General features: G+C 35.0%; 1 protein-coding gene across 1 annotated transcript in view; it reads left to right on the top strand.

Moving 5' to 3' along the window:
- ABTB2 (ankyrin repeat and BTB domain containing 2) overlaps nucleotides 1-13,685 on the top strand; it is a 1,083,316-nt gene that overhangs the window by 1,035,973 nt on the left and 33,658 nt on the right. Inside the window, exon 15 of the mRNA XM_044082847.1 lies at nucleotides 4,284-4,352. Coding sequence (XP_043938782.1) covers nucleotides 4,284-4,352 — 69 coding nt within the window. The remainder of the gene's footprint in view (nucleotides 1-4,283; nucleotides 4,353-13,685) is intronic.

Here is a 13,685-nt window from a genome sequence, read left to right as displayed (position 1 = left end):
TTCTTCCACACCACGTTCACATGCACACTCATATCTATAGCCAATTTAATGTGTCCAGTCCATCTACTGCATATCTTTGGGATGTGGAAGAAAACTGGAGCACCTGGAGGAAACCTAAATGATCAGAGGGAGGACATGCAGACTCCACACAGAAGGCACCCCAGCCAAGAATCGAACCAGGGAACCTCTTGCTTTGACGCAACAATGCTATATACTGTGCCACCCATTTTTTATCCCTGGAATAATAATTTGCCATTTGTAATTGCTTAACTGCAAAGTGGTCTGCAACTGTTTCATCATCACTGTCATCCAACTGAGCAGTGTAGGATATGTCATATACATTTGTAAGCACTCCTTCATCCATGAATGTGGGATGCTGTCAAATGCTTTTTTTTTTTTTTTTTTTTTTTTTTGTAATTTATCAATGCCATAATTAGATTTGTCCCCTTTTTACAAATCTCTATCACGACATTATTTAACAATAAATGATCCTTTGCTGCATATGACTTTCTTTTGTTACCCTTTTGTTCTATTGTCATGATTGAGTTTTTATCTAAATGATTATAAACTCTGTCTGCCTCACTTCCAGGATATAGTTTGTACATTGTCGGAAGGCAAGTTATTGGTCTGTAGTTTTTAGAATGGCTTACAGGTTCACGCTTAAGGAGGAGTATCATTTTTCCTGTTGTTGACCAGGTTGGTGTCTGTTGATGATGCTCATATAAGTAATTCTTACTCAGGGCTAAATCTTTGTGTAAAGATGTATTGCATCTAGGCCTGGGGTTTTCCAATTAGCAGCTTTTCTTAATTTTGTTTCAGTTGCCCTGGCCATTACTTCATCCCATTCCTTTCCTGTACATTTGAACTCTTTACTGCTTGTTATAGTTTTTCTATCCATTCTTCTTTTTCAGTGGTGTTTCTGTTCCTTTTGCCTTTTTTTTTTGGGGGGGGGGCATCATCAATGAATTGTGTATTTTGTACTCTTCCTTTGTATTTAACTCATATCTTCTACGTTTTTTTGTCTGTGCTGATATCTTTAGTTTATTATTTGCAATGATGTATGATAGATCCTGGTCTGGTCTGATATTATATGTTATTTTTTCCATGTTTATCTAAGTATTTTTGTTGATCTGTTCCCTCCAATATTCTTCTAACAGTGACACTTCTTGTCTTAATTGCTTTATACTTTTCTGTGTTCAATGATTCCATGATCTCATTTTATTTTTCCCCTTCATTCCCCTTATTTCTCTGTGTTTATGTGGTAAGACTTTATGTGTTATTAATTTAGCTGCACAGTAATATATCCTATTTACTTCTGTTATGCCACATGAATCTCTGTTAACAGTCTTGATTACTGAGTTCATCTGTTTTATCAGACTTCTAACATTTTGGATCTTATTTATGTTCTGTAATCAATTTCTTTTGTTGATCTTAATACATCTGTCATCTCTATTAAATCAAGCAACTCTTCCTTTAGACCAATTTCTTTTAAAACTGAGAACACATTCTTTGCTCTGTGTTTCTTATGGGAATTCTACAGAAAGTTGCAGAACATCTTTCTGAGCCATATCCTCTTCAGCTGCATTCTGTATCATCTGCTGTTCTTTCATATGGGAACTCATTGACCCATCAATCCACAACATTACGTGCGTCAAGAGTTGCCAGTTTCCTGCACCTTCCCTTGCTGTGCAACTCCAAATTAACTTTTGTACCAGTTTCCTAGTGAAGGCTCCATACCAAAGTCATAATGCCTGCCATTTTTACCTGTTTCTCCTTAGTGTGAGGAATAATTTATTCCATCATGCTGTGACATTACCCGTGTAGGATTTTCTACACTAAATCCATCACTTCTCAGGTAATCCATAACATCAGTTTCTATTTAACTTCTAACTTACTAATATTCTTTGTTCCCACTTTGTTTTCTTAATTTTTGTATTGTGAAAATTTGCATGCTGAATGCCTTGCTTATATTTCTCTTCAAGTATCTTTTGGAGTTGCTTTATTGTAGTGAGTAATTTGGCTTTCTCCTTTGCATCAATCAGATCTTTGTTTCTTTTACATGTCCATGCTTCTTATTTTATACCTTTCAAAATTTTCTGGGTTTTGTTCTTTATATTTTCTCATTTCCTCTGGGTGAGTAACTGTCAGATGTTCAATCCACCCACTCCAGCTGGCTACTCCCACTCCCAGCTTGATAATAAGTCATTAGGCCGTCTGTGTCATAGTCAGAGCATCACAATTCTATGCCATGGAGATGGCTATGTTTAGGATATAGTTTTTCTTTAGTGCATTACTAGTATTACTAGTATCTACATCTTCTGTGAATTAAGAAAATACTTTCTTAATTTGGACAGAAGTAAAGCAAACATAGTCATATACTACAACACAGAACACAAGAATCCTTCTCTCAAAAACATTCTTAAGAAAAGAGATTTGGGAGAGATTTCAAAATCATACTGCCAAAGGAAGATTCAGCAAGCCACAAGTCAATGGAAAAAAAATCAGTGGACAGGATCTACCTTCACAAGGAAAGGATCTCTGTACCCAGAATGTAGGGTGGGGTTTTCCCTATTCCATACTAACTACTTAATTTAATCATCTCTGAGGCTAAGCATTCAGTAAACAAAGGCAAAAAAGAAAGAAAATGGGTGTCAGTATTTTTTTAGCTGGTACTTATCTTACCAAATCTGTTTTCCACAGTAATATTTCTTCCCCAGTAGGCACACAAGTCATGACAAAGTTAGGCAGATGATGCTGTTATTATTGAATTTTATAGGAATATTAATAGATTATGAAAGGAAAGTGAGCAAGGCAAGTGCCAGAATGGAACAGTGAACATTTCTAAGTGGGTCAGATGTAAAAGAGGATGTTTAACAAAGTGTTCATTGCCTGACTGCCATATGTTTAGTACCGTATCAAGTACAAAATATACTGACACCGGCAACCTGCTGTAACTGACAGGACAGATGGAAGTTGCTCTGTCTTTTGTTTGGCATTTGTGATTTAAATATCCATTTTACATGATACTGACAAGATGATGTTTCAGAACTGGAATTATAGCATGTTTGAAAACTGCATCCAATGAATGCCACAAAGTCAGGCTTGACAAAGCAAACTTCATTGAACCCAGTGGCCTAAAACTGAATTTGATGCATGTATGAAATTGTTGTTTTCCTTGAGATGCAATAATTCAGAATTAGAATACAGATTTGGATGGAGGGGGTTTGCAAAGGCCTGTCCCTAAATGGGGGAGAGGGGAGCCGCATATATCCCTATATAAAATCAGTGTGTTTTTTTTTTTTGAGTTCACCGAATCTATTTGGCCTCAGTGCAGCAAAGTGGCTATCATTGAGGATATTTCTGATGGGTTAACTTGTAGTCTATGAAAACAGCATACTTGCAAAATATGCTTTCTGTGCTACGATCATCAGAACAGGCTGGCATGGATGCTGCTGTTTTTACTGTTGCCCATTAGGTAGATTCCAGATGGGTACCATCTAGCTGTACCCATCAACCCAACCATCTGTCCATCCAGTCATACATTCAGTTTTCCAGTAAAGAAGGCATTATGAATATGTTCAGTTAAAAGAGGGTGACTACCACAATATATAGTTTAAACCTTATTTAAGGAGGTCCTAATGGCTCACTGTCTCCTTCTAGTAATTGTGGTCACATGACCTAGTCAAGATTATTTTATGGTGCAAACCACTTCCATTCCTGTCCCTTCCACAGAACAAAATATTTCTATCATATCAACCCTCTTTTGGTTTTCCATGAAGTAGAGGTTGAGTATGTGACCCATGCTAATATTGTGGGGAGATATGAGGAAGAGCAAGACTTGAATCATGTTGGCAGTTTACTGTGTACCACCCCAGGGAGTGTAGCATAGATTCTGAAGTCTGGCCTTCAAAGTTGTATGTACTGCAAGGGCAACTAAACTAGGGAAGTGTAAAAGGGCCGTGTGACCCATTTCCTAGAGATGACTCCTCTGTGCAGGCTTCTGGTTGTACTAATGGATGTAAGGCATTTGCTGTAGTGGTTTGTTTTGCTGGAGATTGCACACACTCTCTTTCCTGCAGCCCTAACAGGGTGACAACTCTTCGTATATTGGTGGTTAGTATTATTATTCCTAAAGTGAAGAGTACTAATCTGCCTCACAGCAAGTAACAGAATTCAAAATAGTTCAAGTCCAGTTTATCTGTGAGTTGTATCAGCTGACTGAATCAAGAAAATAAAACAAAACTGAAATCTAATCATTTTTGTATTGGGATTTTTTTTCCTAGCTGATGATGCAGTATCTATATTTTGGAGGTACAGAATCCATTGAGATTCCTACAGCTGATGTACTAGAGGTAAGTACTGCTAAAAATGTATTCTATGCAAAAGCCCCATAATACAAACATGGTGTGCAGTGCTGTGAAACCAATTTCTTTTTTTCCTTTCACCCACATTGTTTATGTAATTCATACCATTCCTATTATGGGAGCTACTGACTATGGTTCTTAAAAAAGCAAAGTAAAGTAAAAAAGCAAAATATTCCATTTTCATGAAGTTTTATTTCTAATCTTTACTATGGCGACCCCTAACCGGGAAAAGCCGAAAGTCACAACAACAACTATGATTCCATTATACTTTTAGTGTGTTTTTTAGGTGTGTGTGCATGTCTATGTACTACCTCCTGTCAGTAACTGCAGATATACAGCAGTCACCATGTAAAAGATGCAGTGCTAACAGTTGTCTCATGGCATATATTGTAGTTTATCTTCTGCAATGATAGTGTTTTATCACTGATCCTTAGAGTAATATAATGAATAGTTATAATTTATTTGCGCAAGTACTACCCAGGCAGCCTCGAGAAATATCAGTTCATCTAGCGTAAATTACACACTGCTTCGTAGTTCAGATAATGTCAATAAAATATAAAACCTTTGTCTCTTCAGACCATAAATTAAGCTTTTCCAAATAACACCAATAGCAAGTCCTCCAATAAAAACGAAGCAAACTGTTGACTACAGTTTATTGCACATAAAATAAATCAGGCAGGTGAGCGCTTTCGCTTTTCAGCTTTTTCAAACCATCAAGTGCTACTAAAAAATCCACAATATATATAGCCCTATCTACAATTAGTTAACCAATTAACATTTGCTAAAATCTAATTAGAACAATGAATTTTTAAAGAAACATAGTCATGCAACAATAAATAGTGTAGAAATTCATATAGGCATGTGTTTGTACCTTATAGCTGCAACAGACATAAAAACAGCAACAAGCATAAAATCCTTTTGCAAACACAAAAACTTCTAAGAAAATAAATACACCATAGCAATTTGTATGGACATAAACACTACAAAATTTAAACTAGTTTAAAAATAATAAAAAAAATAATAATAAACATATATATAAAAATAAATATATAAATTTATATTTTATTTTTATATTTCATTAATATTTGAACCTTTTATTCTTTAATTTTGGCTTTAATGGAATCTTATCGTTAAGTCATGGATAATTATGTGCCTGCAGTTTAATGATCCAGTCAGCCTCAAAACCTTCTGTCCGATTCCTTATATCTCCTCCTCTTAGGTTAGGTTTATTAATATGTATGATCATAAACTTAAAATCATGCTTAGATCCTTCTTTTAAAACATGCTTAGACAGAGCATTCACCTCTGATTTTATTCTAATCTGGTAAACGTGTTCTCTAATTCTATCCTTTAACTTCCTATCTGTTTTACCTACATAGAATGCATTGCATTCTATGCAGGTAGCCAGATAGACCAGATGTTCTGTATTACATGTTCCATTAACTTTAAAAGTATAAACTGTCGAAGTTAGAGGATGTACAAACATATTGGTATTATTCACAAACCTACAAAAATTACATCTACCACATTCTAGTGTTCCATTAAAATTAACTTTTTCAAAGGTGTTAGAACTTGGGAAACATAAAAGTCTGTGCAAATTTTTCTTATTTTTAAAAATATATCTGGGGTATTCGCCTACTAACTCCTTGATGGTAGGATTAATGGTCACTATATCCCAGTGTTTACTCAGGACATCTTTGATTGATTTGATGTCTTCTGTATAAAACAGAGATATCCTCTGATGATTATTCATATCTGTATTATCTAACTTCTGATAATTTCTGTAGTATTCACTGCCTCTAGCTGAAAAATATGGGCAAGCCTTACTGTCCCTATCTCTAATAACCTTATCAAAACATTCATCCACCTCTTTAGATTTATAACCTCGTGTAACTAGCCTATTACTCAGATTATCTAATTCTGTTTCATATTGTTTTTGTATGGGATTTAGTCTTGATACTCTAACCGCTTGTCCTTTAACAATGTTAGTAAAAACATGCTTAGGATGCATGCTGTCTCTATTCAGTAGAGTATTCTTAAAACAAGCCTTTCTAAATACCCCAGTATTAAATCCTCCATTACTGAGGCGTTGCAATGATACATCTAAAAATGCTATGTTCTCATAAGAGTACACTGAGGTAAACTGTAAAAAAGAAGACAATGAATTCACTTCAAAAAAGAATTCATTCAACTCTCCTATAGGCCCATCCCAAAGAAAAAATAAATCATCTACGAACCTTCTATAGAATCGGACATATTTAATAAACCTATCCAACTTAAAGAGGTTCTCCTCTTCCCATATTGCCATCACCAGGTTGGCGTAGCTATTGGCACAAAAAGTGCCCATAGCTACGCCATCCTTTTGTGGAAACAGACTTTTCTCAAAGTAGAAGATATTATTTTCCAACACTAACTTAAGCAGTATACTAATTACCTCCTTTTTATTCAGTGGTAGATTAGAATGTCTTTCTAAGCATAATTTAATATATGAAATACCTAGATCATTAGGAATTTTAGTGAACAATGAAATTACATCCATAGTTACCATGATAATTTGATTATTATTTTCTAACTTAGTAACCACATCATAAAAATCTAGAAGGAAATGTTTGGAGTCTCTCAAAATGAACTTATTGGAATTTACAATTGGTCTCAAAAATTTTTCTATATATATTGAGAGGTATTCTGTCACCCAACCCTGGCCTGAGACAATTGGCCTCATCGGGGGTGTTACAGGGTCCTTATGGATCTTCGGCAACCCTTGAATAATAGGAATAGTAGGTGATTCAACGAAGAGAAAGTTATATTCATTATAGTCTGTAGATTCATTACTATGTATTTCATCCAATACTTTGTATACTCTAAAAGTAAGTTCTTGTACTCTAGATGTACATATGGATTCATAGTGATTGGTATCATTAAGCATCTCATACATGCTCTTATTATATTGCTCTCTAGCCGTTACTATTGTTGGTCCCCCTTTGTCTGCAGGCCTAATAGCAATGTTCATGTCATCTCTCAGGTTCTGTATAGCAGAAAATTGTCTGGGTGTCAAATTTCTTTTATTAACATTAATCTGCCTATTTTCTTCCATTTCTAACAGATCTTTCTCAACTATTTTACCAAAGGTATCTAAAACTGGATGTAAAATAGGTACAAATGTACTTGGCTTTCTAAAGTGTGTATTGCAATCTGGTTCTCCTCCATTACCAGCAAACATCATTTTCAGCTGTATGTTCCTAACAAAAAGTTTCACATCTAAAATTGTCTCTGTAACACTACTACCAGTTGAGGGAATAAAAGACAATCCTTTGTTTAAAACATCTACTTCTGTTTCACTAAGGGGTCTGTGGGATAGATTACAAACTATGTCATTTTCTCCCACATCTTTTTCATTGTGGGCTCTCTTATGTCCGTCCCAGTTGCCTTTCTCTTTTGCCTTCCCCTGCTCATAGATCTGTTCCTGCCTCTGACTGAGGCTTCTGCTATAGGGAAAGGACAATGTTTATTCAACCCCATATTTTCAAAAGATGAGGCAGTTGTTTTACTGCGTACCACTAACTGAGTATTATCATTCTTATAATTTATGTTGCTGGTGGCTTTTTCTCCTACATTACTAGATGTAATGGTAGGAACATTTCGTTTATTACATATACTATGACTATCTACTTCTAAGACATGTTTAGTAATAGTTTCAACATTAGATACAGATGTATTCCTTTCAGCAATAACATTTGTCACAACATTAGAAGTATCTAGAAATGAAACAGTTTGTATAACATTTTCGCTCACATTAACATTATTACCAACATTTGTAGATGTTGTCATGTTTGAGTTAGAAGTATTATAATCATTATAAGTTCTCAACTGTCCATTTCTATCAATCCTAGGCCAAGTGAAGACTTGCCCATGCGCAAAATCATATGAGTCTCTAATTAATTTTTGTTTTTTCTGCTCCATTAATCTTTTTTCATATAAGATCTATATAAAAAATAATATATATGAAAAAATATATAAAAATATAAAAAAAAAAAAATATAATATAGATATATATATAATATATAAAAAAAAAACATTTGGGATGGGCCTATAGGAGAGTTGAATGAATTCTTTTTTGAAGTGAATTCATTGTCTTCTTTTTTACAGTTTACCTCAGTGTACTCTTATGAGAACATAGCATTTTTAGATGTATCATTGCAACGCCTCAGTAATGGAGGATTTAATACTGGGGTATTTAGAAAGGCTTGTTTTAAGAATACTCTACTGAATAGAGACAGCATGCATCCTAAGCATGTTTTTACTAACATTGTTAAAGGACAAGCGGTTAGAGTATCAAGACTAAATCCCATACAAAAACAATATGAAACAGAATTAGATAATCTGAGTAATAGGCTAGTTACACGAGGTTATAAATCTAAAGAGGTGGATGAATGTTTTGATAAGGTTATTAGAGATAGGGACAGTAAGGCTTGTCCGTATTTTTCAGCTAGAGGCAGTGAATACTATAGAAATTATCAGAAGTTAGATAATACAGATATGAATAATCAGCAGAGGATATCTCTGTTTTATACAGAAGACATCAACTCAATCAAAGATGTCCTGAGTAAACACTGGGATATAGTGACCATTAATCCTACCATCAAGGAGTTAGTAGGCGAATACCCCAGATATATTTTTAAAAATAAGAAAAATTTGCACAGACTTTTATGTTTCCCAAGTTCTAACACCTTTGAAAAAGTTAATTTTAATGGAACACTAGAATGTGGTAGATGTAATTTTTGTAGGTTTGTGAATAATACCAATATGTTTGTACATCCTCTAACTTCGACAGTTTATACTTTTAAAGTTAATGGAACATGTAATACAGAACATCTGGTCTATCTGGCTACCTGCATAGAATGCAATGCATTCTATGTAGGTAAAACAGATAGGAAGTTAAAGGATAGAATTAGAGAACACGTTTACCAGATTAGAATAAAATCAGAGGTGAATGCTCTGTCTAAGCATGTTTTAAAAGAAGGATCTAAGCATGATTTTAAGTTTATGATCATACATATTAATACACCTAACCTAAGAGGAGGAGATATAAGGAATCGGACAGAAGGTTTTGAGGCTGACTGGATCATTAAACTGCAGGCACATAATTATCCAGGACTTAACGATAAGATTCCATTAAAGCCAAAATTAAAGAATAGAAGGTTCAAATATTAATGAAATATAAAAATAAAATATAAATTTATATATTTATTTTTATATATATGTTTATTATTATTATTTTTATTATTTTTAAACTAGTTTAAATTTTGTAGTGTTTATGTCCATACAAATTGCTATGGTGTATTTATTTTCTTAGAAGTTTTTGCGTTTGCAAAAGGATTTTATGCTTGTTGCTGTTTTTATGTCTGTTGCAGCTATAAGGTACAAACACATGCCTGTATGAATTTCTACACTATTTATTGTTGCATGACTATGTTTCTTTAAAAATTCATTGTTCTAATTAGATTTTAGCAAATGTTAATTGGTTAATTAATTAATTGTAGATAGGGCTATATATATTGTGGATTTTTTAGTAGCACTTGATGGTTTGAAAAAGCTGAAAAGCGAAAGCACTCACCTGCCTGATTTATTTTATGTGCAATAAATTGTAGTCAACAGTTTGCTTCATTTTTATTGGAGGACTTGCTATTGGTGTTATTTGGAAAAGCTTAATTTATGGTCTGAAGAGACAAAGGTTTTATATTTTATTGACATTATCTGAACTACGAAGCAGTGTGTAATTTACGCTAGATGAACTGATATTTCTCGAGGCTGCCTGGGTAGTACTTGCGCAAATACATTATAACTACTCATTATATGACTTATCTTGAATTGTGCAAGTACTTTTGCTCCTTTGTGGTGCTCAGTTTTATTATATATTGATCCTTAGAGTAAGATGAATAAAGTGGTACCTGCTAAGCAAAAGCAAGCTCCATTCAGGCAGTTCTCTGCCTCATTCCTTCCCCAATGATATTCTACTAATGGCCAGAGCAATTAAATGGAGTAAGCAGTTTGTGGTCCAGTCTCAAAAGTAATTCATTTTGGGGGATAGGGATGCAAAGAGACCATCTGTCTGCAGGACTGAACTAAGCAGCTACAATGCTGACAAGAAATATAGGAGTAAGATGATTATTAACATCAGAAATGAAATGTAAATTCACACATAGCTAAAACCATAAAACATCTCATAATTAAGAATATTCAGTGTTAAAAAGCATAACAGCTGAATAAGAACTAGGTAGTAGTTGGATATAAGTCAATGCAAGGTAAGTATTTTTATCAACAGTTTTGACTGACATTTTAGTTCTTCAATGTACAAGTGTGAGGAGGAAGCATCTCATAATACATTGGTGAACTATAAGCCATATACCTCACATATAGAGAGACTGAAGGTGGAAGGTAGTTTATTACGTGTACAGATTTTACAGCGAAAGGCTGCATACTGCCCATATACAGTAAGTCAGCAGCCAGTCTGGACATAGCACTGCACAATACTTGGAAGTGATGCTCTAGATATGGTCCTGACAGGTACACGGCATGCCTGGAGTCACTTCATAAAAATGTGAATGAGTGATTCTGGGGAACATAATGCTTTTACATTTAATACAAATTTGGGAGATTCTTCCAATGTAGTAAAGTAGAGAATCTAAGTAACATTAAATATTCATATGTGAATCTATTTGACACAGATTTCCTGTTGGAAGCAAGCTATAATGGAGCATTTCATACAGATGGGTAGGCCAGTCGTAGCTCTGTGTTAGATGTTTATCTAGCAGCAGTTAATGTAATATACCCTCTTCGAAAGATTAGTAAGAAACTAAAATTGTTGCTTCCCCTTTCATTGTGAAAGACACAAGACTGATATATGCCTATCAGTGAGCATGTGTTTCGTGATCCATCAGACTGATCAGTGCATATACATGAAATATAGGTAATGCAACCTAACGTAGTGTACTAGTCACAGCTGTTGTACAGTAACACACTTTCATCATGACTTCATTAATGTCTGCTGGTGAGAGTAGCCCTGAACCCTTTCAGGTTGTTTCTTTGAGCAGTCAGTCTTCTATGACATATTGTTTTAACACCTTGCTCTATGTATTGCAACTGCTAATGATGCTTATGACAGCAGCAGCATAGAGAGACAAAGACCTGACTATGACTCCAGTGGCCCAAGTTCGATTAGTGGGTCAGGTACTTAACAGCACAGGCAGAGAGGATGTGCATGCCTACCCTTGGGGGAGATGGTGCTCAGTTTACACAGCCTTGGCTAGTAAGTGGAGATGTGTCAGGATGCAGGAAGCAGATGCAGGGAGGATGTGGGTATAACTGCCCAAGCCATTAATGCTAGCAGATGTTAGCATATCTGCAGGAGCTGACACACAGACAGACAGAAAGGAAGGCATAGGATATCCTTCAAGTGAAGCAAATGCTGACATCATCATCAGAGGAAAAAGAGTTAGGCCATTTGTGGTAAAAACATCCTCATAGTTGGGAAGCCAGTGAGGACACAAGCAACCCCAGTGTCTACCTGTATGATGACCCCCCCCCCCCATAGGGATCTTCCCCAAGTGTATCTGGGGACTTCCCACCACTGGGGAATGAGTGGAATTTTAGTAAGGGTACTACTGACAGTTGGCAGGAAGAGAGGCAAATGTTACCTAACAAAAAATACCAATGACAGATTAGTAGGGAAGGACAACAAATCATTCACTCATGTTCTTTGGAGAAAAACAAGCTATATGTCATGGTGTCCTTGTTATAACACTGTCAGACTCAAATGAGATATCTACACAAACTCCACTCCACACACCTTCAGATAGAAACAACTCTGATCCAAAACAATACCAAAACAGCAAAATCTTCAGACGTCAGGAATCGAAAAACAGGAACCAAAGTCAAATCCAAAAGCAAACTCTTTATTCTCCAGCGCCTCGGTGTAACCACCTTTCAAGAGTATACATTCTCACTGAAAGAATGGATATATATATATATATATATATATATATATACTCATAGCAATTAATTAAGCAATTAATTAAACAATTATGTTCAAAAAAAATTTTAAAGCAGACACCTCCAGTTTATTTCATTATTCAGTCCACAGGGTGTCATTGTATTGTATTTCAAAATAAAAATACTTTCCTTATATTGTAAGTTATATTTCAAAGCATTTTCATCATTACAAAAACATTTCACACTTTCTAAAACTGTTCCTGTTAAAACACAGTCCTATATTTTTTTTTGTCGTTGACATTACTATTTTTGAACTTCCGTGTTCGACTATAGTACAGTCGATGTAGTACCGTTCGACATTTCAATAGTAAACCAGTAATAACTACCTTTTCCAGCCTTCTTTTTCTGGTGTAAACATAAGTGCACAAAAAGTTAATTTTGTTATAACCAGCAACACAGATACTATAATTTTCCATAATGTATCATGGAAGGAAGAAGCTGTACTGTTTTTGAAATTCACCAGAATGTCACGGATTTATAGAAGGCAGTTATATACTTAAAAAGTTACACTAAATGTATTTATTTATGCATACTTATTAGTAATGCATGGACAGTGTGAACCATTTTAGAAATTCTTAATCAAAGAACTCCAGCTCAACCTCATTTAAACTAATTAGTACTGAAAATAACTGGACATGTAGTTGACCATGTTTTGTAAATGACATTTCTGTATCAAAACCATAAGTATATATTTTTTAAAATATGTATTATTTCTAAAGGGAAAGGAAGACTACTCTGTTTTTGGAATTGCCGGCTCAGGTATTGAGTGGGTAGTCAAGTGAATAAATATACTTTTCAACATAAAAAAACAGTGTCTCAGATAGTACCATATGAGATTACAAAATGACACCTGGCTACATGGACATTTAGTGTAGAATCAGTGAGAAGCCTTGCATCAGCTGATGTTTATCGTGTTTCACTGTTGCAGTCATCACACTTGGATTATCTGCCTGCAGGTAGCCCTCAGTTGGCCCAAATACCAGAGTCTTGGGATTTCTGCATCGGATGCCATTGCTTCTTCCATGGCATCAGGTCATCAGAGGTATAAAACATGCAGCTGATGCCATTACATCAGCTTTTCTTGCTGAGCGGAGTGCGAAGCAGAAGCAGTTTGCAAGTGCCAGTCGGACACCTCTTGAAATTTTCATTTTTCGAGTTTCAGACCTGAAGTCTTCTAAAAGATAAGTACCCTGTTGGGGATCCTTTTTTTGTGCTCTAACCGATGTCAGAAAAAATTAATAATTGTCTTGCCTGTGGAAAGCAAATACCTCA

This window comes from Protopterus annectens, chromosome 9.part0, assembly GCF_019279795.1.
Source record: "Protopterus annectens isolate FY-2018-M chromosome 9.part0, PAN1.0, whole genome shotgun sequence".
Lineage (NCBI taxonomy): Eukaryota > Metazoa > Chordata > Ceratodontiformes > Protopteridae > Protopterus > Protopterus annectens.
The sequence above is the reverse complement of the archived record's forward strand: the minus strand, read 5'-3'. Positions and strand labels throughout refer to the sequence as shown.